The sequence below is a fragment of the Ailuropoda melanoleuca genome, chromosome 13 (assembly GCF_002007445.2).
Source record: "Ailuropoda melanoleuca isolate Jingjing chromosome 13, ASM200744v2, whole genome shotgun sequence".
In the NCBI taxonomy this organism is placed as follows: Eukaryota; Metazoa; Chordata; class Mammalia; order Carnivora; family Ursidae; genus Ailuropoda; species Ailuropoda melanoleuca.
In genome coordinates this window covers 341,387-364,757 of record NC_048230.1, presented here as the reverse complement: position 1 = coordinate 364,757, position 23,371 = coordinate 341,387, and the positions used below count along the sequence as shown (strand labels likewise).

The 23,371-nt window shown below is 52.5% G+C and overlaps 1 protein-coding gene across 1 annotated transcript in view; it reads right to left on the bottom strand.

Moving 5' to 3' along the window:
- TRPV3 (transient receptor potential cation channel subfamily V member 3) overlaps window positions 1-22,426 on the bottom strand; it is a 31,909-nt gene extending 9,483 nt beyond the window's left edge. The window contains exons 1-11 of the mRNA XM_019809067.2: window positions 22,299-22,426; window positions 19,728-19,871; window positions 13,631-13,735; window positions 13,393-13,479; window positions 12,508-12,662; window positions 11,580-11,756; window positions 6,686-6,826; window positions 4,735-5,015; window positions 2,473-2,649; window positions 1,393-1,551; window positions 660-761 (exon numbers count right to left, since the gene is read on the bottom strand). Coding sequence (XP_019664626.1) covers window positions 660-761; window positions 1,393-1,551; window positions 2,473-2,649; window positions 4,735-5,015; window positions 6,686-6,826; window positions 11,580-11,756; window positions 12,508-12,662; window positions 13,393-13,479; window positions 13,631-13,735; window positions 19,728-19,846 — 1,503 coding nt within the window. The 5' untranslated portion in view covers window positions 19,847-19,871; window positions 22,299-22,426. The remainder of the gene's footprint in view (window positions 1-659; window positions 762-1,392; window positions 1,552-2,472; window positions 2,650-4,734; window positions 5,016-6,685; window positions 6,827-11,579; window positions 11,757-12,507; window positions 12,663-13,392; window positions 13,480-13,630; window positions 13,736-19,727; window positions 19,872-22,298) is intronic.
- Window positions 22,427-23,371: the final 945 nt, after the last annotated feature.

The window sequence follows — 23,371 nt, the reverse complement described above, 5'->3', positions numbered from 1 at the left end:
CTTTCAAGCCTTCCCTCCCTCTCCTGTCCCCAGATAAAAGTCATCTCTCTTCCTCTGAATGCTGTTCTGAACCCCACATAGGGCCCTTGTTGTGGTCTATTTTAGAATCCAGATGTTTTTGTTTATCTGAAATCCCCTACAAGACTGTGAGTTTAAAGAGGACAAACTCCCTCCCTCTCACCTCCCCCAGGGCTCCACATAGAGAAAGTGTTCAGAACATACCTGTTGATTCATTGGTTGGATGGATAGGTCAATAAGGGGTTGATCGATAAACAGATGGAAAGACGGAAAATGGATGAAGGCTAGAAGGACAGTGAGGAAGAATGTTGGCAATTCAGATGAGTGGCTGGGTCAATGAAAGAAGTGATTGAATGTGTGGATGCAGGGACAGGAAGATGGGTCACTGAGTGGCTGGGAGGGTAGATAGATGGCTGATAGATGGACGGAGGGATGGAGGAGTGGATAGACAAGGTAGGCGAGACAGGCCTGCTGATTTATTTATTCTCATTTTGTAACTAAGAAATCTAAAGCTTAGAAAGAAAGTGCCTCCCCAGAGCCCCCCTCCCCATAGTAAGGCAGAGAAGAGTGGATCAAAGCCAGGCCTGTTGTCATTCTGCCCGCCTTGTAGGCAAGTCCAAAGGGCTCAGCGGACCACTCACCTCTTTCACAGAAATGCACGTGGCCCAGATGAGCACGAACATCCTTCCTAACAGTTGCAGCCACCCCATCTTGTGCGTCAGGGCCAGGGGGTGTGGGAGGGCCTGGGAAGAAGGGAAGGAACGGATGGGTGCAAGACGGGGAATGAAAAAGGCAGGGGTAATGCGAACTCTGGGGGTAGGATACACATACACATGCCAAACACTCTAGTTGAGCCAGAGGCCAGCACGAAGCCCAATGTGAGAGGAAAAATGGCAGCCCCCTGCCCTTGTCCCCACCCACAGTGGGACCCAGAACTCTATAGTGAAGAGCACAGTCCAATCCATGCTAACAACCCTTCATGCCTCGTGGCATTTGTTCACTCCAGAACCCATTCCTATCCAGACACTTGGAGGACACTCAAAGCTGAAACTCTGTGCCCCGTGTAATGAATGGGAAGCTGAGGCCCAGAGTGAGGGGACCCCCCCCATTTCCCATGGCCCTCACAGCAGAAACACCCAATTAGCTCCGGATTTAGGTGGAGCCTGGGCAGGGCCTGGGTCTGCCAACCCTGCAGATCCCCACACAATAGCTAAGCAGTAGACACAGATTCCAGTCCCTAGAAGCTGGGGAGGGTGACAACTGGGGAACGCCATGTTGGTCTTTCTAGGCCTCAGTTTCCTCGTCTGCTCACGGGACTGCTCCAAGCTCCGGGAACTCTGACCGCCCCACCGCCTCCCTCCAGTGCCCACGTACCTCCTCTTCCCGGGGGCGGTAATAGGAGACCAGAGTCAGGGTGATGTTGTAGAAGAAATAAAAGCAGAAGGACAAGAAGAACATGTACTTGGCGAACCTCGTCCACTTCATATGCAGCAGTGTGTGCAGGGGCTCCAGGGTCAGCATCTCGTGCCGGTTCTGGGGGTAGAACGCCACCACCATTCCCAAGGGGTCCTCATCCCAGAGGGGGCTCCGAGTCAGCACCACCCCTGGCAGAAGGGGCCACTCTGTTCCATTGACTGGTTTGGTTTGAAATGTCGGGAAGGTCATTTCCGGCTCCTGCTAGCTCCTTCCCAGGGCCCCCAGGCAGCCGGCAAACCCTACAGGAGCTGGCCTTCCAGCCGCAGGACCTTCTGCTCAGTGGGGAGCAAGGGCTGCGAGGGGGAAGGGCCGTCACCGGCCCCAGCTGGGCCCCTTCACTGTGTAACCTTAGGAAAACCCCAACACTCCCAGGGCTTCAGTCTCCTCATCCATAAAACTGGTATCAACCAAACTGCCCTGCCAACCACACCGCCGTGAGGGCTCAGGGAGACCCCAGGCAAGGCAGGCTCTGGTAAGCATGACTCTCGGTAACATGTGGAGGATGAAGATCCAGTCTGCTGCCTCACTTCCCCCCCCAAAGCTGAAAACCTCTCACTGCTGATCCTCTCTTCCCCTCCAGCTTCACTGGTTTTCCCCCCGCCCCGCCTCCTCCAGGAAGGCCTCCCTGATTTCTCCAGCTGTGCCTTCTCTGGGGGAAGGGGAGATGATAGAACCATTAAGGAAGAGAGGGAGAAACAAGATGGAGAAGTTCAACACCAATCATCCCACCCCCACTCTCACACTGCCCCGGATTCTGGGGCCAGGAGACACCCACCACAGAAGTTTATAGTGCCAGGTCAGTGGGGACAAGTAGACACAGCCCCTGCCCCAGCGCTGTCCTCTCCATGTTGACTCTGCCCACTGAGGCAAAGCAGCGGACGACTACAGACAGGTCCGGCCAGCGGCATGGGTCTTCCCCTGCGGCCGAGGCCCCGCCCCTCCTCTCCCGTCCTACCCCAGCCCTCCCGAGAGACCTACGTCAATGTTGGTGTTGTAGACGATGATTTCCAGCACTGAGTTGTCTGTCGTCGTGTCCACGTTGGTGAGGTCGTAGAGTGAGGATGACACAGGCCCATACGCCCAGTCAGTGAACTTCCTGGACAGGCTCCGGAGTGGCTTCTCCTTGATCTCCCGACCGAGGATATACTTCAAGATCTGGGGGCGGAAAGACGAACGGCCGTAGAACAGGGCTGGGAAGATGCTCCCACCTAGATAGATTGCCCCCACCTCTGCTCCTGCCACCGTGACCCTTGGGCCGGGCTTCATCTGCAGCATCGGTGGGAACCTCACCGCCCTGCCCCATTCAGGGACTGAGAATACAAGAGACAAAAGGTGTGGAGGCCGTTTTGCAGGATGTGGGAAGTGGCACAGTCAGCTCATAAATCCTTGTACCTGTTGGGGACCCCAGTCAGTGAAGCATCTGGGAACTGACAATCTTGAGAAATTATTTCTGTATGACCTGGATGGGAGAAGACACTAGAAGTTTTTCTAGCTTCCCTATCCCACCCTCGGTCAAGGTCATCCCAGTCGAGGCTCACTGGGGGCCAAACAAGACGCCAGCCTGGCAGAGAAGCCTGGGAAACCCACCCTCCAGGTGACCCTCAAACTCGGCTGCACAGTGGAGTTACTGAGGAGCACTTGACAATCCCCCACCACCGACTAATTCAGTCCAAATCTCTGGAGGCACGACCCAGGTATCTACGTTTTGTAAAGCTCCTTGGGCAGTTCCAAAGTGCAGGCAAGGTGGAGAGCCACTGCTCTCCAGCTCACCACTTTCCAAAACTGGAGCCAGAGCTTCCTGGGGCACAAACCCAAGGACCAGGAAGAGGGTCCTGTTGGCGAGAACAGTGTCAGAATCATGATCTCACACAACCCAGTGGGGTTTCCATCTTATCTCATACGGGAGCCTTGTCCTCACAGTCCAGGCAGAGAGCTTCCAGACACAGGGCCGGTCTCTCCATCCTGAGCCCCAGCCTCAAAGAGCCCCAAGGAACAGGGTCTGTGTCTTAAGCATCTCTGCACCCTCCACTCCCAGCACAGTGGCCAACTTGGGCAGCATCCAGGAAGGTTTTCCAAAGAACACTGAACGAAGAAGAGAAAGGGCCAGGAATGGGGGAGTCACCTCCCCAGGACTGGCCATGGGGGAGCACATTATCCTCTAGAGAACGCAAGGGCCATGGGGCCACGCTCCCCACAGGCAGACACATGCCGCAGCGGCTAGCAGGAAGCTCCACTTGCAGCCCTCATCCGACTCTCCTCAAAGCCCCCCCAAACTGCGTTCCCGGGGGAGGGTAGGAGACGGTGGGGAGGGTGGGAAGGCACACAATTCCTCCTCTGTCAAAGCCAATCTCCAACCCTTCATCCCCCCACAAGAGAATGAAAAGGTCCCTTGTGGGCCCTAGCCCTGACCACAGGGACTGGACCCAAGGCCCTCAAGGCACCGGCCTCCCCTGTCGGCTGCCCTGAGGCTGGCACGGCTGTGATTGTTCAACAGCCCCTGCACCCACCCAGTCCTCCCACAGCCTCCCAGAAGCCTCATCTCCCCCACCCCCAGGGCTTGGACACAGAGAGGCTGAAGAGCAAGCTTCTCTGAGTCGCCCTCAGGCCCACCTGAGTCCTGACCTTGACCTCAGACCAAGCTGTGACTCCAGGCACCAACAGAGACGGGAGCCCACCCCAACCCACATCTTCACCAGGGTTAAGCTTTGAGTTCCTCAGCCACTCCACACAGGGCACAAAGGGCTGCAAGCAGCCATACTCGCTGCTGGGGACTCGGCTCAGAATTTCAACAGGACAGACAGTGGTCTCTCCAGATTCAGGCAGCCCATTGGCTCTGAATCCAGAGCAGCCATTCTGGGACTCCTATCCTCATGGGAGGCTGAAGGCCCCGAGGGCCAGACACAGCCTCTGCTTGGTGCCTCACCGCACAGGAATCCTCAGCCACAAAGCCTGTGAGGTACTGTGTCACCATAGCCTTAAAGTTCCCCCACTCCGACCCCAGATGGGAGCTCAGAGCAGGGCCGAGAAGCATGGAGTGTTAGGGACTGAAGTCCATAGGGGGACCTTACATGCCGCATCTCTGTGTGGTCACTCAGAACAAACCCACCTCAGGCCACAGATACACTTCCAGACTTAAGGTGGACCTTTCCTAGGCCAAGGTGTAATCTGTGGTGTCCCCAGAAAGGCCCAAGAGCTGGCAGAGAGCCTCCCTGCCCTCCCTCTTGCCCTCCAAGACCCCACCTCGGCCTTGCCCATCTTGGCGGCCAGCTGCAGTGGCGTAAGACCATCATTGTTTTGCATGGTCTCCAGCTCCCAGGTTCCGCTCCTCAGAAGGATCGTGTCATACATGCGCTTCACAAAGTCATTCTGTGTCTTGAAGTCCTCAGCCACTGTCACCAGCGCGTGCAAGATGTTGTTTCCCCGTGAGTCCTGCGAGGTGATGTCTGTCTGCTCATTCTCCATCAGCAGCTGCACAATCTCGGGCTGGTTGGTACATGCTGCCAGGGCCAGTGGTGTCTCGCCTGGGGCAGTGGGGAGCACTGGAGCTCAGTTCTCTCATAGACCTATCCAGGGTTCCCCAAGCCCTAGGGCTGAAGCCCTTGTCCTCAGTAGGACTGACCCCCAACCTCCCCCTTGTAAGGGGAGAGCAGAGAGACTAAAGCTGGATCACTGCCATAACCTCCTCACTGGTCTCCCTACTACAACCCGTGCCCTCCATCACTATCCTCAGCACAGCAACCAGACTGACCCTATTAACACGTATGACTCAACCTCACCCAGAATAAAAGCTCAGGTTCCAAAAACAGCCCCCAAGGCCCTGCATGTTCAGACGTTATCTCCTCTCTTACCCCCACTCACTCCTCTCTGGCCACAGTGGCCTTCTTCCTTTTCCTAGAACATACCAGGCATTTTTCCTACCTCAGGACTTTTGCACAGGCTGTTCCCTCTGCTTGTAGGGCTTTTCCTCAGTATCTGCATTGTGCATCCCGCACGACCTCCAAGTCTTTGCTCAAACATCACCTTTTCAATGTGTCACCCTAACTGCACTATTTAAAGTTGTAATCCACCTCCTTCCTGTCCTGGAACTCCTGACCCCCTTTCCCTGCCTTATTTTTCATTTTTTCCATAGTACTTACCATTTTCTAACATATTACCTAGTGTTCTTATTTATTATGTTTATTGTTGATGGTTTTCCTCCAGTCTAGAATGTAAGTTCCATCAGGATAGGGATCTTTCTTTTGTTCGCTGATATATTTCAAACACCTAGAACAGTGCCTGGTGTATATAGTGAGTGATCAATAAATGTTAAGAAAAGAGAAGGCAGGTGAATCATACTTGGTCACACAGCAAGCCTGGGATGGAACCAGGACTGGACAGGAGGTCTCCTACTGTTCCCTTCCAGTCTCGCTCCTGTTTCCTCTCTTCATCCTGCCTGACAGACATTTCCCAACACTGGCACCAGCAGGGTCTGATGCTGGACAATGGACTGGACAAGACCCTGTCCTCGTGACTCCTCGGACCCCACTAGTCCTACTGATTAAAAAACCACCCAGAAAACAGGTCAGTGGTTGTCAGTCAAGGGCTGGGGTGGGAAAAGGGGTTGACAAAGTTGTGTGGGGAAAGTTTCTGGTGTGCCGGAACTATTTGTACCCTGTCCTCATGGTAGTGTTTACTCTCCTGTATGCATTTGTGGGGCTGAACGGAACTGTCCGTTAAAACGGGTGAATTTCACTGTATCTAAATTATACATTACAATCTTTTTTTTCACCCAGAGAATCCTAACCCCAATTGCTTTTGAACTCCCTACCTTGTCAGTGAGTGGGTTTTCCTCTCTTACTTTAGACTCCGTGTTTGCAGTCCTGGAAAGCCCTGGGCACAGTGGCAGAGGCGGAGTCCGGAGCACCTTACTCCACTATCATTTCCCTTCTCAGAACCTGTCCTCGCCTCTGAAGTCGGGCTTTCCCTTGCTCCCTCTCCCGGGTCTCTGTTCCCTATCCGGGACTGCTCAAGTGGATGCCTGCTTGCCCCCGTTCAGAAGGCTCTGCCCCTGCTGCCTCCCGGTCCCGGCTCTGTCCACCTGTCGGCGCGCCGAGAGGGCAGGAATCCGCAGTGGGGGCTCCAGGCCCGCCCGCCAGCGCCTACTGGGGCAGCGCTGGTCGGCTAGGCCGTGCCGGGCGGGGGCGGCACCCACCGAAGTAGAAGCCTTCGTGCAGGTACTTGGGGTTGAAGAAGACCCCCCTGGCGTGGGCGTTGACGTCGGCGCCCGCAGCGATGAGCAGCGCGGCGATGTCTCCCTGCCGCCGCTCGATGGCGATGTTCAGTGCCGTCTGCCCTGGAACAGAGCGCGGATGGGGGGGCGCTCAGCGGCTGGGCCCGGGGGCCATACTCTCTCTGGACTCTTCCCCTCTCTGGCCTCGGTACTCTCCACGGAGCCACAGAGAAATCCTAGCTGCCTGCCTGCTCCGCGCTCCGGTGCCAGGCGCTGGGGGTACGGCGGTACCCAGCATGTAGTTCTGATTCTTTTCCTCAAGAAGCTCAGAGCCTCAGAGATTTAAGTGCTGTGATAGCGGGAGGTGCAAGGGCTGTGGCCCTTAGAGCAGGGGCTCTTAACACAGCCGGAAGGGGACAGGGTGAGGCTTCCCAGAGTGGCCCCTAAGCTCAGACCCCTTAAGTTCTTCAAGGCTGGGTGGGCTGGCTCAAGACTTCATAAGCCAGGGGAAGAGGTTACAACTTTCTCCCAAGTGCTCCAGGAAGTTAGAAGGCATTGAAGCAGGCAGGTGACATGACCAGAGTTTTGGGTTTTGTACACATGTATTTTCTGATCACTCTGGATGCAGAACTGGAGGATGCATTAGAGCGAGCCCAGACTTGGCACGAACCGCCGCTCCAATGGAGAAAGAGATGGTGAAGGCCAAAGACTCTTGGGAGAACGAGTCCTCAGAATGGGGGGGAGGGGGAAGAGAAGGGATGCTTCGCCTAGGAGCTGGGAGAATGGTGCCACGATGACTGAGGAACAGAACAGGGGGAAAGCGGCAGGAAGGGGCTGGAGGGACATTAACCCAGTTGGTGGAGCCTGTAGACTCTCCAGATGGAAGGGAGTGGAAGGTGGGGGGGGGAGGGTCTCGGAATGTCCCACCGGAAACAGCATATTCCTAAGAGCTGCCCACATGCCATACACAAAAATAAAGTCCTGGTGGATTAAAGAAGTAGGCATTAAACAACAAAAAAACCCTATAAATTCATGTATAATTAACCTTTTGGTGGGGAAGAACTTCTCAAGGAAAACCCAAAAATGCAGAAACAACCACAAAGAAAAAATCAACATGTTGGCTTACAAAAAAAGAATTAAAGCTTTCTGTATTTCAAAAGACATTGTAAAGAAAGTTAAAAGGCAAGTGATATGCTGGGGAAAATATCTGAGACATAAAGAAAGAGACAGTAGATTTTTTTAAGTTCCTAATGTATTAAGACCCCTTACAAATCGATAGACAAAAAACTTAAAAGAAAACAGAAAAAATTAACGAGCACCTCACAGAGAAGAAAATAAACATGGCCAATAAGGAAAGTGAAACATGTTTGGAATCACTGTTAACCGAGAAAATGAAAGTTAGAATCTAACAAGTTAACACTTTTCTACTTTTCACTCACTAGATTGGCAAAAACCAAACACCAAAAAACAAAAGAAAGCAAAACAAAACAAAGGATATGTTCCAGTATTAGTGAAAGGTGAGGGACTGAGGGAATGAGTATTTTGTATTTCAGGGAGAATAAATTAGTACTTTTTGAAGGCAAATCTGACAATTATCATTATAAATTTTAAAGTGCATGCCCTTGAACCCAGAAAATCCAATTCAAAGTATCTTCCTAAAACATGTGTGCACTGAGCACGGGGTAATAGGCAAGAATGTGTACTGTGATATTGTCATAGTGAAAAATTGGAAAACACCCATATATATATCAACAGGGGAATAGTGAAATTAGCCACAGAATAGCCATACTCAGACTTAAGCAGATAAAAAGTAAGCAGACTTACATATTCTGGGATGAGAAGGTATCTAAGACATACAGTTAATAAAAAAAAAAGCAAATTGTCAAACAATGCAAACAGTATAATACTATTCTATGTTAAATAGATACATTAATAAATAAACCTATTTCTATGTGCACATATACACATGTGTAAAAAGCCTAGGAAAGTCCTCAAGGTCTACACAGCATAATCATTTCTAGAGAGGAGAGTGGAAAACAGGCAAAGGGTTTTTTGTTAACCTAATTAAAATATTTGGATTTTTTTTTAAATTCTAAAGGTATTCATTTATTTTTAAATTTTAAAAAAATATTTTATTTATTTATTTACAGTGTGTGCAGGGGGAGGGGCAGAGGGAGAAAGAGAATCTCCAGCAGACTCCCTGCTGAGCGCAGAGCCCAATGTGGGACTTGATCTCATGACCCTGAGGTTAAGACCCGAGCAAGAGTCAGTTGCTTAACCAACTGAGCCACCTAGGAGCTCCTCAATGGGTTTTTAAAATCTGAAAATGTAGGTCCTTCAGGTCTGGAAAATACTTTTGTATTACTCCTTTGACCATGGACTCCTTCCATTTTCTCTATCCTGTATTTCTTCTGTTGGGTCTCCTAGGTAGATCTTTTACTTTCCCTATTTTTTCTCTCTCCTCTTTTCCATACCTTTATTTTTTTTCTACTTTTTCAAAGATTTCTTTGACCCTATCTTTCAAACCCTCCTATAGGCTACTTAATTTCTGCTATCATATTTTCTTTCTTTTTATTTGAATGTTTTACACTGAAACTCTATTCATGTGTTAGTTATGTAATTTAAAATAGTTATGCTGAATCTCAAGGATGGATATAAAATTATTCATTATATTAATCTCAAACGTATGTTTAAAATTTTTAATAATAAATTTTAACTGAATAAATTGCTTTTAAAAAGACGAATTACTGAAGGTTTTTAATAAAATGCTAAAAATAATAATATTTTAAAAGTTGCTTTTGGATCCTCTTAGAAGCATAGGAAGGAAATATTAGCCTCTGCCAGATGGAGGAACTGAGACTCAGAAAGGCAAAGTAACACGGCCAGAGTGAGGAAGAATGCTCCCCTGGTGGTGCTGTAGTCCCTCAGCCTCCGGCAGCATGGAGCACCCACCCAGGACACTGAAGGGAAGGTACCAGCAGATGCCATCAGAGGGAAGAACGGGGGGTTGGTTTCTGGGAAGACAGAAATAAATGGCTCTTCTCACCATGCAGAGAGAGAGTGAGTGCTCAGAGCTCCCAACAAGCCCACCAGCAAAAGACAAATTCATGAAAGAAGGAAGTGATACGGGAAGGCTAAGAAAGAAGAAAAGTAAGGAGCTTCAGCCAGGACAGCAAAGCCTTAATAGTAAGATTCATCTATTCACTCATTCAAAAAATATATATTAGGGGCGCCTGGGTGGCACAGCGGTTGGGCGTCTGCCTTCGGCTCAGGGCGTGATCCCCGTGTTATGGGATCGAGCCCCACATCAGGCTCCTCCGCTGTGAGCCTGCTTCTTCCTCTCCCACTCCCCCTGCTTGTGTTCCCTCTCTCGCTGGCTGTCTCTATCTCTGTCAAATAAATAAATAAAAAATCTTTTAAAAAAATATTAAGGACCTCTTAGGTGAGACCCCAATGGGTCAGAGAATTCACTATGGGCGAGACAGACTCCATCCCTGGCCTCGAGGGGAATATGCTGCTAAAAAGGGGTTTAAGTTCTTGTATACTGACAAGAATAAAGGAGGGGAAGGAAGAGGACTGAAAAGGGAGAAGAATCAAGACAGGCAAGCTTCAGGCACTGGCCTAAACCTCTCTGGCTAAGGACCAGTATCAACTCCCTAGTGACAGGCTGAGGTTATATATAGCTTATCCAGTTTCTCTCTTTGCTTTGGCTACCAGGGAGCTCAGCATGCAGTTCAGCACTCAGTTGTAGCCATCTTCCCTGGATTCCCTCTCTTCTAATCAACAGTGTCAAGTTTTCACAATCCTTTACTTTTTCTTGTATATAACAAAAACCCTTGTGAAACTCTGCAATTTAAATAAGTAAATAAAAATCACTTTGTCCCATGAGAAAAGTTGAGGGCCCAAGCTAGACCAGCCCTTGCGAAGAGCCATGTTCAGTGCCCCCGGCATATCAGCAAGAGAGCATCCAGTCCTTCCTGAGCCCATCATTTTTGTACCTCATTAGAGCCGAACAGGATGTTTCCTGAGTCCAGAAACTCCAGTGATTATTCACAGCAGATTTGCTGGGTAGGGAAATACTATCCCAAATTTGGTCTCCCTGCCCCCTCCAGTCCACTTAAAAGAGAAGCCACAAAACTGAGACCCAAAGGGGGCGGTTAGTAATAATGATGGTGATACTTGGGGGTGCCTGGGTGGCTCAGTTGGTTAAGCAGCTGCCTTCGGCTCAGGTGATGGTCCCAGAGTCCCAGGATCGAGCCTTGCGTCGGGCTCCCTGCTCACTGGGGAGTCTGCTTCTCCTTCTGCCCCTCACCCCACTCTTATGTGCTCTCTCTCTCAAATAAATAATTTTTTTTAAATGATGGTGATACTAATAGTGGCCATGTGTTGGCCTCACACAGCTATCTGACAGCATCTCTGACCTGCTTCCCATTGCCCTGAAATGCCAAACTTATTCCCGTCTTGCACTTTGGCCCTTGCCCTGCTACCAGTCTTTCTCCTCACGCAGGCCTCAGGTCAAAGGTGACCTCCCTGCTGATCCACTCTAAAGCTGCCCACCCCCAGTCACTTTTGATCACCTTACCTTCTTCTATTTTCTTTTCCTAGCATTTTCCATCTAAAAATTACTTTATTTCAAGCAGTGGCCTATGTCTGTCTTGTTCCCCACCACACCCCAGTGCCGAAAACAATGCCTGGCATGTGGTCAGTGCTCAAAACTCTGTGCAGAACAAAGGACGGAAGCGAGGAGTGTCTGCCATGTGGCACTAAAGCATGCTTCGTGCTTTGGGCCCACGGTGACCGCGGTGGCCCTGCGTGGCCTGGCCCCCACCCCACCCTCAGAAATCCCCGTGTGCACGGTATCCCCCAGGCAGTGTACCTTCATAGGCCTCCTCGGTATAAGCAGCATTGACGAACCTGTCCAGGATGTCATTGTCCTCAGCGAAAGCCAGCAGGACCCGCACGATCTCCTTGGTGTTGGGGTTGATGTTCAACAAGGCCTTCATCAAGCAGGTCTTCCCCGTGTCAGAGGCCGTCAGCTTATGCATGAGGAAGTCTGCAGGCAGGGTCACGGGATGAGCTGCAGGTGAGGCCCCGGCTGCCCTGCCCCTCCCAGCCCGAGGATGGGGGCTGCCACCTCAGACCTCGAGACCCTGCTCCATGCCCTTCGCTGGCCTCCTGGAGCCTGTGCTACCTACTCTCCTCCGTCTCCAACTGCTCCTCCCCTGAGGCCCCCGAGAGCCTTACCTGAGGCCTTCTGCTCTCTGCCTTCTGCACCCTCTCCCTCGGAGGGGGCAGTCTCACCCGCTGCGTGCCTTCCCGCTGTCCATCTCCGTGCCGACACCCTGAGATCTCTAGCCTGCCTCCTCCTGGGAGCCTGCAAACAAAGCTTACCACCTCCCTCTAACGAGCTACTGCCCAGTCCCCGAGACAGCTCGGGCCTCACCAACGGCGCTACCCTGGACCCCTTCCTTTCTCTCACTCCCCTTGTCCTCGATTCCAGCCAGTTCCACTACGGAGGAGCCGGTCACCTTCCCCCAGCTGTGTTGCTGTGGTCCCAACTCTGCCTGAATAGCGCCCTTCTCCAGTTTTACACCTGCCATCCACGCAGTAGCCAGACGTGACCTTCACCTGTCTAAGCCCTTCCGTGGCTCCCCATTGCCCTCAGAGTCAGGTTCAAAGTCCCCAGCCCAGCATTCCGGGCTCCTCGCATGCCCCCCTCGTGGGTTGTGGTGGGGAAAGGTTGGCAGCAGGAGCCAAACAGGGCTCCCAGGCCTGCACTCTCTCTGCCGGAGCCAGCCACTGACCAGCCACATCCAGGCCACGGCGCCGCTTGCAAAGTTCCTGCAGCTCCAGCAGCAGTTCCAGCAGCTCCTCCCCGCAGCCCTCCGACACGGCCGCGAAGATGCGCTTCTTCAGCCGTTTCTTCCTCCGCCTCTGCTCTTCCTTGGCCAGGTTTGCACTGAGGCCAGAAAGTATTTCCAACTCACCGCACGTGCACCGCCAACCTCCTCTCCCCACGCCCCGGAGCCACCGTGCCTGCGGAGCTGCCCTGCCTTCGGCATCTGCGCGGGCCTGTCGCCATGCCCCAGACGCCCTGCGCCTGCGCTCCGGGCCCTGGGACCTGTGTGGCCCTGTGCAGGCTGCTCTCCTCCTCCAAGTGCAATCACATCTCTCCAAAATATATGTTTGGATACATATGGTAAAGATGACGAGGAGGGACAATTAGTAGTGATTACCTTAAGAAGTATGAGATTAGGGGAAGGAAAAACCCCACGTTCATATTTTGCAGTGTTTGAGTTTTCAAAATCTATCTCTCCCTGCCCCCACACTCCAAAGAGACAACCATGGTAATGCGTATTTTTTTGTTTGTATGTGTTTTTGCAAAATGCACATGATGTTTCATGGTTTATATGCATATATTTTTAATTTACTTATATGGGATTGTGTTACAGTCCTTGTTCTGCTGCGTACTATTTTTTAAATGTTTTATAATGAATGTGTAATACTTTTTATAGTTTATAAAATGTAATACTCCCCCCCAAAAATTTCCTACATGCCACAGCCTTGGTCCCAGACATTTGTCCTACCCCCAGGAATGGAGGCTTCTTTCTCTTTCCTGGGTCGTATTGCCCATGCCTCTGTCACCTACCTGGTGGACACAGTGGGAGGAAGGGAAGGGCCAGGCTTACCTGGGGCTGTTGGGATTGGACGGGGTCTCTGTCACATCATCCTGAGGAGACTGTGGTGAGTCCATGTCATCACAGTTGCCAGGGAGGCTGGAGGGTGGGGAAAGGAAGAGAGAGAGAGAGAGACAAGTTCAAGAGAGAGACAACCGGGCCTGGCCATTTGGCCCAGGGTGAGTCACTGCCCACCCTGGAGCTGAGGGCTGGGCTGGGGTGGGGGCTGGCCAGGGGAGCCAGTACTCACCACTGCCGGATGTTGGAGTCCATAGGCTTGGAGAAGACGGGGGGAGAGGTCTTGGAAACAGTGGGGTTGGGATCGAACCCTTCTATCTCCAGGAAGAAGTGTGCACTGCGGGGACACCCAAGCAAGGCCATGAGAGCTGGGGCAGGGACCATCCACCCACATGCCCTGCAACCTGCTGCTGAGCGCTCCCAGCCACAGAGCACACTCGCTCTCGGCCAGCTCCATGCTCGGCTCTGTCCCTCGTGGCCTCGCTCAGCCCCTGTGGCAGCCCTCTGGGATGGGTGCTGTCCCAATTGTCCACACTTCACAGGTACACACGTCGAGGCTCTGAGGTCAAGTGACTTGCCCAAGCTCACACAGCAAGTAGGTGGCAGAGCCTGGATCCAAAGCTGGGTCTGGGTGACTCCTGTCACTAAAAATACTGAGAGATGAACCCAGTGGTCTCTGCTGGGGTGCCTAACATCTGAGGGGGACTTTCCTGTCTGCAGCTGCCTCCAGATGCACAGCACTCACGAGAGATGGGGGACACGGCAACGAGAGCTACAATTCCCCATCATGCCCGGCAACTGCCCCTCTGGCCTCAGGTCTGAAGAGCAGCTCCAGGGGGAAGTCCCTAGATGCTGCCATCTACAAGGGCCTTTCCTGGCTACCAGGGCACATTCAAACCCCTTTGATCATCTCTTGTATTGTTTTGTCGCCTCAGAAAATAGTCACACCTGAAGCCATGAGGGCATGTAAAAGTTCAGGGGACAGATCTGAGAATCCTCGTCAAGAAGGAAAACTCAGGAAACCACTCTGGACAGTGGGTGTGAGGAGCAGTAGGGGGCAAGTGAAGGGCACACTTTCTCCCGGGGCTGGAAGAGAGACATGGGCCCAGGGCCTGTGACCTGACTAAGCCCCAGGGAAGGGGACAAACTCACTGCCCCATCAGAGGCAAGACACACACCCAAGATACAACTCCGCAACCAGACACAGCCCTGGCCTCACCTTCAGAAGTGCCCACAGACACACACACGCGTGCTCTCAGAACCCACGATCACACACTCAGGGACAAGCCTTCCCAGGACAACCAGGATGATGAGTCCCAGGATGAGGGTCTGCTGTAGTGACACCCCCACCCCGTGGCTGCTGCAGCTTCCCTGCTGGTTCTGTGACCTGGCCTGGGAGAGTGGCCTCCTGACCAGCTGGCTTCTCTCCTAAGTGCCTTTGCTGCCTGTCTCCTTGCCACGCCCGGAAGAATGGACGTGCCCTCTCCTTTCTCTCAAGACCACAGAAGAGCTCCCAGACTACAGTCCCAGCCATATCAAGTTCAGAAAGGTAGCAGGGAAGGGATTGCAGCTCCATTCCCTCAATGAGGGAACTAAGGCCCAGGATGGAGAGCAGCTCATCCATGGTCACCCCCCAAGGATAGAAGCCAAATTGGTCAGAGAACCCAACTCTGATTCCAGGCTCACAGTTTACACCACTATCCACGCTGCTCTCCCCTCAGCCCTCTGGATCTTCTTCCAGCCAAACCAGCTCTAGGGATTAGCTGCAGGTGGAGACTGCCCATCGTACCACTTCCCAGGATGGGCAGGCATGAGGGAGTCCCGGGTCTTGCCTGGGGAATCCCTCTCCTCTCTTACAGGCACAGACAAGCCTGCAGGGCTCAGAACAAATCCAGAACTGGGGCATAAATGGGGTGGGGGACAGGGCTGGCTGGCACATTGGCCCTCACCCTCCTGTCTTCTGCGCATCAAGAGGAAACTTCTGACCTGACATAAAATCAAATCCTTCTTCCAAAAGAGAAGTACACCCCTGACTAGGATCCCAAAACCTGGGTTCTAGTCTGGCTCTGCCTCTGCCTCCTGTGTGACCCTAGGATGGCGAGTGGTTGGGTCAGATGATCCTGGACTCTGGAGCCAGGATAGCTATAAAATCATCCACGAATGGACTGTGCAGCTGAAGTGGTTATCAGAGGTCATCCAGTCTGATCACCACTCCCAGCCTCCTTGAAGTGCCCCAGAAATGCCACCCTAAAGTGTCCCTACTTGTCTAGGCTCCTTGGTAGTGCATCTACTCAACCGATATTTATTGAGCTCCTACTGTGTACCACGTGCTGTTCTAGGAGATGGGGATTAAACGGTGCACAAATGGGCAAAAATCCACTTGAAGAGCTCTTGTTCTAGTAAATTGGTCAGAACTGGCCCCAAGGATTGGACCGTAGCACAATGAGGCCATTGCTTTCCCTGTTCCAGACAACACACTGACCTTCACCTGTAAGATCCTCGATGGGAGGGACTACACTTGCATTGTCCTTAATTCTCCAGAACCCAATACTTGTTCTGACACTTAGAAGACTTAACTGAACAGAGGAGCAGAACATGGGTAGCTAATGTGTGAAAGGAAGGAAAAACTTCTGGTCAGATAGATGGACAGATGAGTTGGATGGATGAATAAGATGGATAGATGGATGGATACGTGGATGAATGGATGCATGCATGCATGCATGGATATATGGAAGGATGGATGAATGGATGCATGGATGGCTGAGGAATGAGTAGTTGGGTGGGCAGATTGGTGTGTAGATGTAGAGGCTGGTGGAATGAACCAATATTTTATTGGACAGACCAACACAAACCTCAGCTGACTCCTGTTGGGCTCTCTGTTGCCCAAAGCTTTCATCTTTTTCTCAGTCTTGCCCAAGAAGTTGAGGAAGGGTCCTTTGCTTCTCCTCCAACTCCTCTCCTTCTCAGGGCCTCCTCCCAGAGTCCAAAGGGGCCTCAAGAATGGACCAGGAAATCAGATCATGACAGCATCTATCTATTCCAGGCCTGGAAACAAAAGAGCCCAAGGGAGTGGAGGAAATATATCCTCATCTCACCATGAAGTGTACTCCTTTGTCCTGAGGGACTGTGCTGAGCCACCAGGACACGTACTCATCAACTCACCCACTCTGTCTCTCATTGTCTCACCTGCTCCTGCACTGACCCACCTACCTACTCAAAAACTACTAATATGCTCTGTATAGGAAATGTGGGAAGCAGGGAAGGAAGAGATGACCCTTCCAGGGACCCTGTTCTCAGAGATCTGTGGCTCGGGAAAATGCCCAGAAGCAGAGAGGGCAGCATGAGAAAAGCTTTTATGGCAGAAGGCAAGGACTTTGTTGGAAGAAGGAAGTCTTCGGTGGCTGGGAAGGAGAGTGGTGAAAGCCAGACTGGAAAGACCCCTGACTGTGAGCAAGGACCCAATTCCTGGGACAGGGAGCTGTAGACCATGACAGCCCATCCCACACATGCCTTATTTGCCACTGCACATGCCACATCTCACCTGCCACCATGACAGATGGTGATGTCTTGGCCATGTGACATCCTGGCTTCTAACCTGCTTCATATGCTGTTTGTTTATTCCTACCTTTGATCCAGACCAAAGGCACCTCACGGGTGTCGTTAACTCAGGTGAGCACGCAGCTCTACACCATCTCTCCTTCATTTATGTCCCTTTGAAGACGAAGAACTATCCCTGAGCATCCCCAGGGCTGGGAAGGAGGCTGTGTGACCAACTACTTTGTCCCAAGGAATACCCAAGTGCTCTGATCTCCAAAAGACCAACACTTCTGCAGCCTTCATCAGCCCATGTCTCTACCCCAGGGCATCGCCTTGCCCAGGATCCAGTAAAGAGGCCACAGTGGTAGCTGCTCATGAGAAATAGCATGATTATTCAGGAAAAGCTCCAGGTCCAAAAATCTCTCCCTACATAGACTTCTTGGTACCTTCAATCCCACCATTAGTACAGATTTCCTTACTGGTCAGACTAGCCTTCTTTATTTACATTGAATTTTTTCTTTTCTTTTCTTTTCTTTTTCCATCTAGGCTGAGTCCTATACTCAGTTTTGAGGGAGATGCCCAAACCTTCAGGGAGAAGTAGGCACTTGAGGGTCCACAAAGAATGCTTGGGAAGAAGATGCTACTGCTTCATGAGACAAAGGTCACACCTCACACCCAGGCCGTTGGCTGTGTGAGGCCATAGGTAGAGCTGAGTCTGAGGTTAAGTTCCTGAACAGGGATAGGCTCAGAAAAGGCAGCTTGACTATGGGAAGATCATGGGATTTTCCTAAAACCATGTCCACAATTCTTCCCTGAGGTCCAAACCTCCCCCAGGAATGTGAGAGGTAAGANCCCAGGAATGTGAGGGGAAAGGGAAAGAGAGGCAGGAGGGTGGTGTTTGGTGGCTTAGCTCAGGGATCTCTGCCCTTACCTAGACCATTAAGCCCACCCAGGCCCAGGCTGCCCCCATGGCCCTGCCGATACCTGTCTGAACTCCATGTCCACCCAGTTTTCTCTCCTGCACTCCAGGATGGAGCCTCCACCTGGATGTCCCTCAGGCACTTCTCAGACAGCATGCACACCTGAACTTAGCTTGTCTCTCCTCATCTTGCTCCTTCTCCTCTGATGTGCTCACGTCAGAGATGGCCGCATCATCCCTTCAGATCCTCCCACCAAATGAGGGGGATGTCTCTTGGATCGCCTTCTCCCTCCCTTCTCATAGTTGATACTTCAGACCCCATGATCCTGATAACTTTCTGACCTGATGTCTTCTTCTCCATCCCTGATCACCCAAGTTCAGACCTCACCACCTGTCACTCAAGCTTCCCAAGAGCCTCCTGTCATCTCCTTGGTCCCAGCGTCCCCTCCAATCCCTCATCCACATAGATCACCCAGAGTATCCCTTCCAAAATGCAAATCTCACCATGCCCTCTTTCTCACACAAAATCCCTCTGTGGATCCCCACTGCCCTTAGGTTTGTCCAAACTCCTTATCCATTCCCCAAGACCCAGCCCCAATGGGACTCATGTTTTGCAAGATTCCTCCACCCACCCAGCGCTTCGGTTACACAGATCCTCACTGGTCCCTGCCCCAAGCCACTGTCTGGGGATGCTATTTCCCTTCCTCTCCATTTGCCATTAGCCATTCTAAACCATCTCATCTAGGAAGTGCCCGGAGACTGCCTGCAGGGTCAGAATGACCCACCCCTTCTCAGATCCCACCCCACCTGGTTGTTGGGACACTTCTCACATTCTTCTGGATGCCCTTCTCACCAGACTGTGAGCAGGGATGGACATTCCTTCTCTCTGTGTCTTAGTCTCCCCAGCCTGGGCCCCGTGCACAGGAAACCTCAACAATTATTACTCAAAATAACAGACAGAAGGGAAAGCACCAGTCTCACCTTTGGCCCAAGCGGGGACATGGGATGGGGCCAGAGGAGTCAGGGAAAATTAGTTGAACTACACCCGGGCCCCACCTGGCTCCAACGAAGACACAGCTCGTGGTGAGGAGAGGCATTTGGGTTTAAGGGAACCAAATCTGCCGGGGGCATGGGGGACTGCCACAGAACAGCTCAGGGGCCAGGGATGAACCTGGAGAAATCCTCTCCCTACTTTGCTTCCTCCACATCCCCAGCTGGGAAGTAGTCATAACCATCCCAGCCCTGCTCAGTTTCCAGGGACCCTTTGGAGTGACTATAACAATTACAGGGATGAAGATGAATCTCCAAGTAACAAAAATACTATCAACACTAGCACGTGCAGGACGCCGACTGCGAGCCTCGCGGCACACTGTGCAACAATCCCAACAAACCCTCACCCCACGAGGTGGTGTTTTTGCTGGTGTGCCCGTTATGCAGGTGCTATTACAGAGCTTCAGTAACCTGGCTGGGCACACGGCGGGCAGGAAAGCAGTTGGTGTACATGAGAAAAGTATTCACTTGGGGATCCAGGCTGCCTGAAGTTTCCACGCACGTTTTTGCTCCTTGTCTCAAGGATGGCTCCGGCAATCCCTTGCCTCACCCAGAAGCCTTCCTGAATATTACTGCCTCAGTGCCTCCGATCCCTCCAAGGAGGCCTCCCTGATTGTTCCCATGGCACTGACTTCCCCAGCTCAGCCCCCTGAGTATGTAATGCTATTTCCCCACCCTGCCCCCACTTATAGCTAGTCAGGCAGCAGGCCACCCCAGGTGAGACTGAGAGTCTTGTGTCAACCCAGGCAAGGGCTCCCTGAAGATGGGCACCAGAATCCCTCCTGTGGCGTCACAACACAGTGCCCAAGCCTGCCCATCCTACCTCTTCTTGGTGGGGGTGACCTCTGCTGACCTCTTCTCCTGCAGGACGGCAGGGTTCCCACTGGGGACGGCAGCTCTTCTGCCCATGAGGGGCACCATCTCCTTGGGGTGGGCATTCATGGCTGGAGCACAATCAGCACAGATGCTAGGGTGAGTGGGCATAGAGGAGTTTCAGGGGCTTCAGACGCCCATGTGGTACTAGGTTGTCCCTGCTCATAACCCCAGGATGAGGAGCTCACTCTCCACCTTCCCAGGCTGCCAGCTCTTCCCAGGAACAGAGAGACTGTCCCTGTGATTTATTCTGTTCCCTGCTCCAGCACCTGTGCCCCTGTGCATCCTAGCAGAGCCCAACAGAGCTTCCAGGCAGAGCCCACAATGCCTTTAGCTTCTCTCAAGACATCATCACCCACCAATCTTCAGGTGAACTCCCAAGAATTAGCTCTGCTTGTTCAATGTCCCTATCAGAATTTCGTGTTCAGCAATATCTTCAAGAGAATAGGACTATAACCTCCTTTGTTCTAGACACTATGCTCCTAGTAATACAGCCTCTGGCCTCTTTGGTGCTTTGGATTTCTTACCTTTGGTGGTCTCTGCAACTAAGACACTGATCATCTTTGTCTCATCCACCCAGAGCTGAGTGCAACCAGCCTGTGGCTAACTGTCCATTAGACTCCCTTCTCACCTGAAGGGAGCAGCTGAGCCCCCTCCCTAGAGGCAGAGGAAGCAGCCCTTCTGTCCTGACCTGGTTTACTGATGCTCAATACAGGCTGGACCCCATGCTGGGCTCAGAGGGATGTGCTGGGGAGAGGAACTGACATATCTTTTGAGAACTCTAAGGGGACCTTAGAGGTTTCTGTGTAGAGGAAGGAAGGACAATCCAGGCAGAGGGGAGAGCCTGAGCAAAGACCAAGTGTCAAGAAAGTTAGCAAGTGGCAAAGAGCTGGTGTGGCTGCAGAGCCTGGGGAGCTCCTGGGGACCACTGGCAGTGAGAGGCTCCAAAAGCAGGTGGGACCATGCAGGTGGGACCTGGAATACTGTGAGGAGTTGTAGCTGGTCAAGGACAGCAGGGCATGGGAGGGCCCTGGGTTACACAGGAGACAGCCATGTTAGAGACAGCAGACTGTATGGAGGATGAAGGAGACTAGACCATGGAGCTAGGAGAAGGCTGCTGTGGGAGCATTGGCATGGGGAAGGCTGGGCTGGCCTTATAGGATGAGATGGACAGGGCAAAGGGTTGCGTGGACAGGAGGTGACTCTGCAGTCAACAGGGAGCCATTCTCAGCTTGAGCAGCCCTCAGAGAACTCCCTCAGGGTCATTGAGGTAGGGCAGGGGACAGACTTCTGTACGAAGAGCCCAGCTAGGTGGGGTGGAGCTGTGGCCACAGGTAATCCTGGCCCGAATAGGAAGGATTCCTGGAAAAAGTATCCAGAGCCGTTTGTCATCACACTGCAGTGAGGTTTGGAAATGGGACAGCCGCCCTCCCCAAAAGTAAGCAGCCCTGGGAGAGAAGGAGTTATCCAGGGGAAGGCTTTGGCCTTGGAGTGCAGGGACCTTGAGGCAGGGACCTTTGAGGAGGGGCCTTGAGGTCAGATAGATGAAGTATCCTACTGAGAGAATCATGAGCATGCAGGTCCCTGGCCATATCCACAGTCACAGGATGAGGATGGGCGGCCTTTGCCACCTTCCTCAGCCCAAAGTGGTTCATGGACGGATAGGGCTAAAAGGCTGACTAAACCAACAGTGAAGGAGAAGGATGGAGGGCATGTCTCTTATCCCTCCCTGGGCCTCTTTTTCCCTTCTGATAAATGAGTTGAAAGGACCCCCAAGGACCCTAGAGCTCTCCTCCATGACAGCTGGCTGCTCCATCCTCCCTGCTCTGGGCCCATGAGTTGGGGCAGTCCTGGGAAGCTGGAGCAGGAGAGGGTCAAGGAAACTTGGGGCTGGAACTATAATTAGTGATAATTAGCTCCCTGAGTCACCTCATAAACTCCGCATTCTCACCTGCGGGACTCTCTCACTGCCTTGCCCTCCCTCTCTGAGTTTGGGCTTCCTCACCTGGGAAGTGCCTCCCAACCCCTGATACTGACTGCAGTGGCTTTTCCTGGAAGACACACCAGGCCTGGGGGCCACAGGAAGCCCCTGCAGCTGCTGGCTCAGCACCTATGAGGTAACTGGGCCTTGTCCCTCTCAAGCTCTGAGCTACCTTATCTTATCCTGAACGCCCCCCCCCACACACACTCCTGCACTGGAGAGCCACATCCTGGGGCCTCCTGGTGAAGACAAGAGCCTCACCCTTGCCCCTTGTGGCTGTGAGCCCTTCCCCCTCCCCAAAATCTCCAAACCTCAGGGAAGTTTCCTGAGTCCATCAGAACCTATGCTCTGGCACATTCCCTGGGCCAAGAGCTCACCCCTCACTTTGTTTCTCCTGCTAGAATCCAAGCTTCTTCCCAACCTCTCCCCCAAGGCCTATCAGCAAAGGGCAGATGTGGCCTAAAGGACCCCTTAGGTCCTCGCTCTAGGGTCCCCTAGGACCTTGGAGAGCACCGGCTGCCATGTGTGGTAAGGACTCACCTGGTGAGGTCTGGGTAGTAGTGGTGGCCCTTGCTCTGAGATCACCGCATGCCCTGGGCCCGAGGACCCCTGGAGGGACTGTGGCTGAGGCGGCGGGAGGCTCTCATCATAGGCAGAGAGATGGCTGAAATGAGGCGTCAGAGGCAGAACTGGCTGGGCCACCTGCCCTAGGCGTCAGAGAGGCCACACCCAGCAGCCATAGCTGCAGCGCCTGCCCACCCACACGCCCTGCCTGAGTCACCCCCACACCCACACGGCAGCCCAACCTAGGAGAAGGCAGGGGAGGTAGCAAGTGCCAAGGCCAAAGTTCTGGTCCCAACTCTCTTCTCTCTTATATGTGATGCTTCCCATCATGGGCCTCAGTTTCCCCAACTGGGAAATGGGAATTACAATAGCTACTTTCCACAAATGCTGTGAAGAGTCAAAGAGATCATGCTGGTGGGAGAGCNTAATGAATGGTCAAGTCAGGGCTCTGCCCTGAGCCCCAGGAAGAAAGGCCACAGCTAAGCGCTGGCCTGATTTATCCCAAGATGGCCAGCCCCAAGACTTGGTGTTTGTCCTTCAAAGTCTGGGATCAGATCCTTTTAGAGACAAAGGAAGTCCCCATTCAAAGCTTACCACCAGAAATTATGCACTTCAGACCTTAATGACAGACAGCCTCACCCCTTTCTGGCTATATGACCTTGAGCAAGTCATTTCTCCCATTTCCTGTCTGTGAAATGTGCACCCCTTTCTGGCTATATGACCTTGAGCAAGTCATTTCTCCCACTTCCTGTCTGTGAAATGTGCATAATAAATCTACCTTGCAGGAATGCCTGGGGGGGTCTGTCAGTTAAGCATCTGCCTTGGCTCAGATCATGGTCCCAGGGTCCTAGGATCCTTGCTCAGCGGGGAGTCTGCTTCTTCCTTTGCCTGCCACTCCCCCTGCTGTGTGTGCTCTCTTCCTCTGACAAATAAATAAAAATCTTAAAATACAGGGGCGCCTGGGTGGCACAGTGGTTGAGCGTCTGCCTTCGGCTCAGGGCGTGATCCCGGCTTTGTGGGATCGAGCCCCATATCAGGCTCCTCTGCTA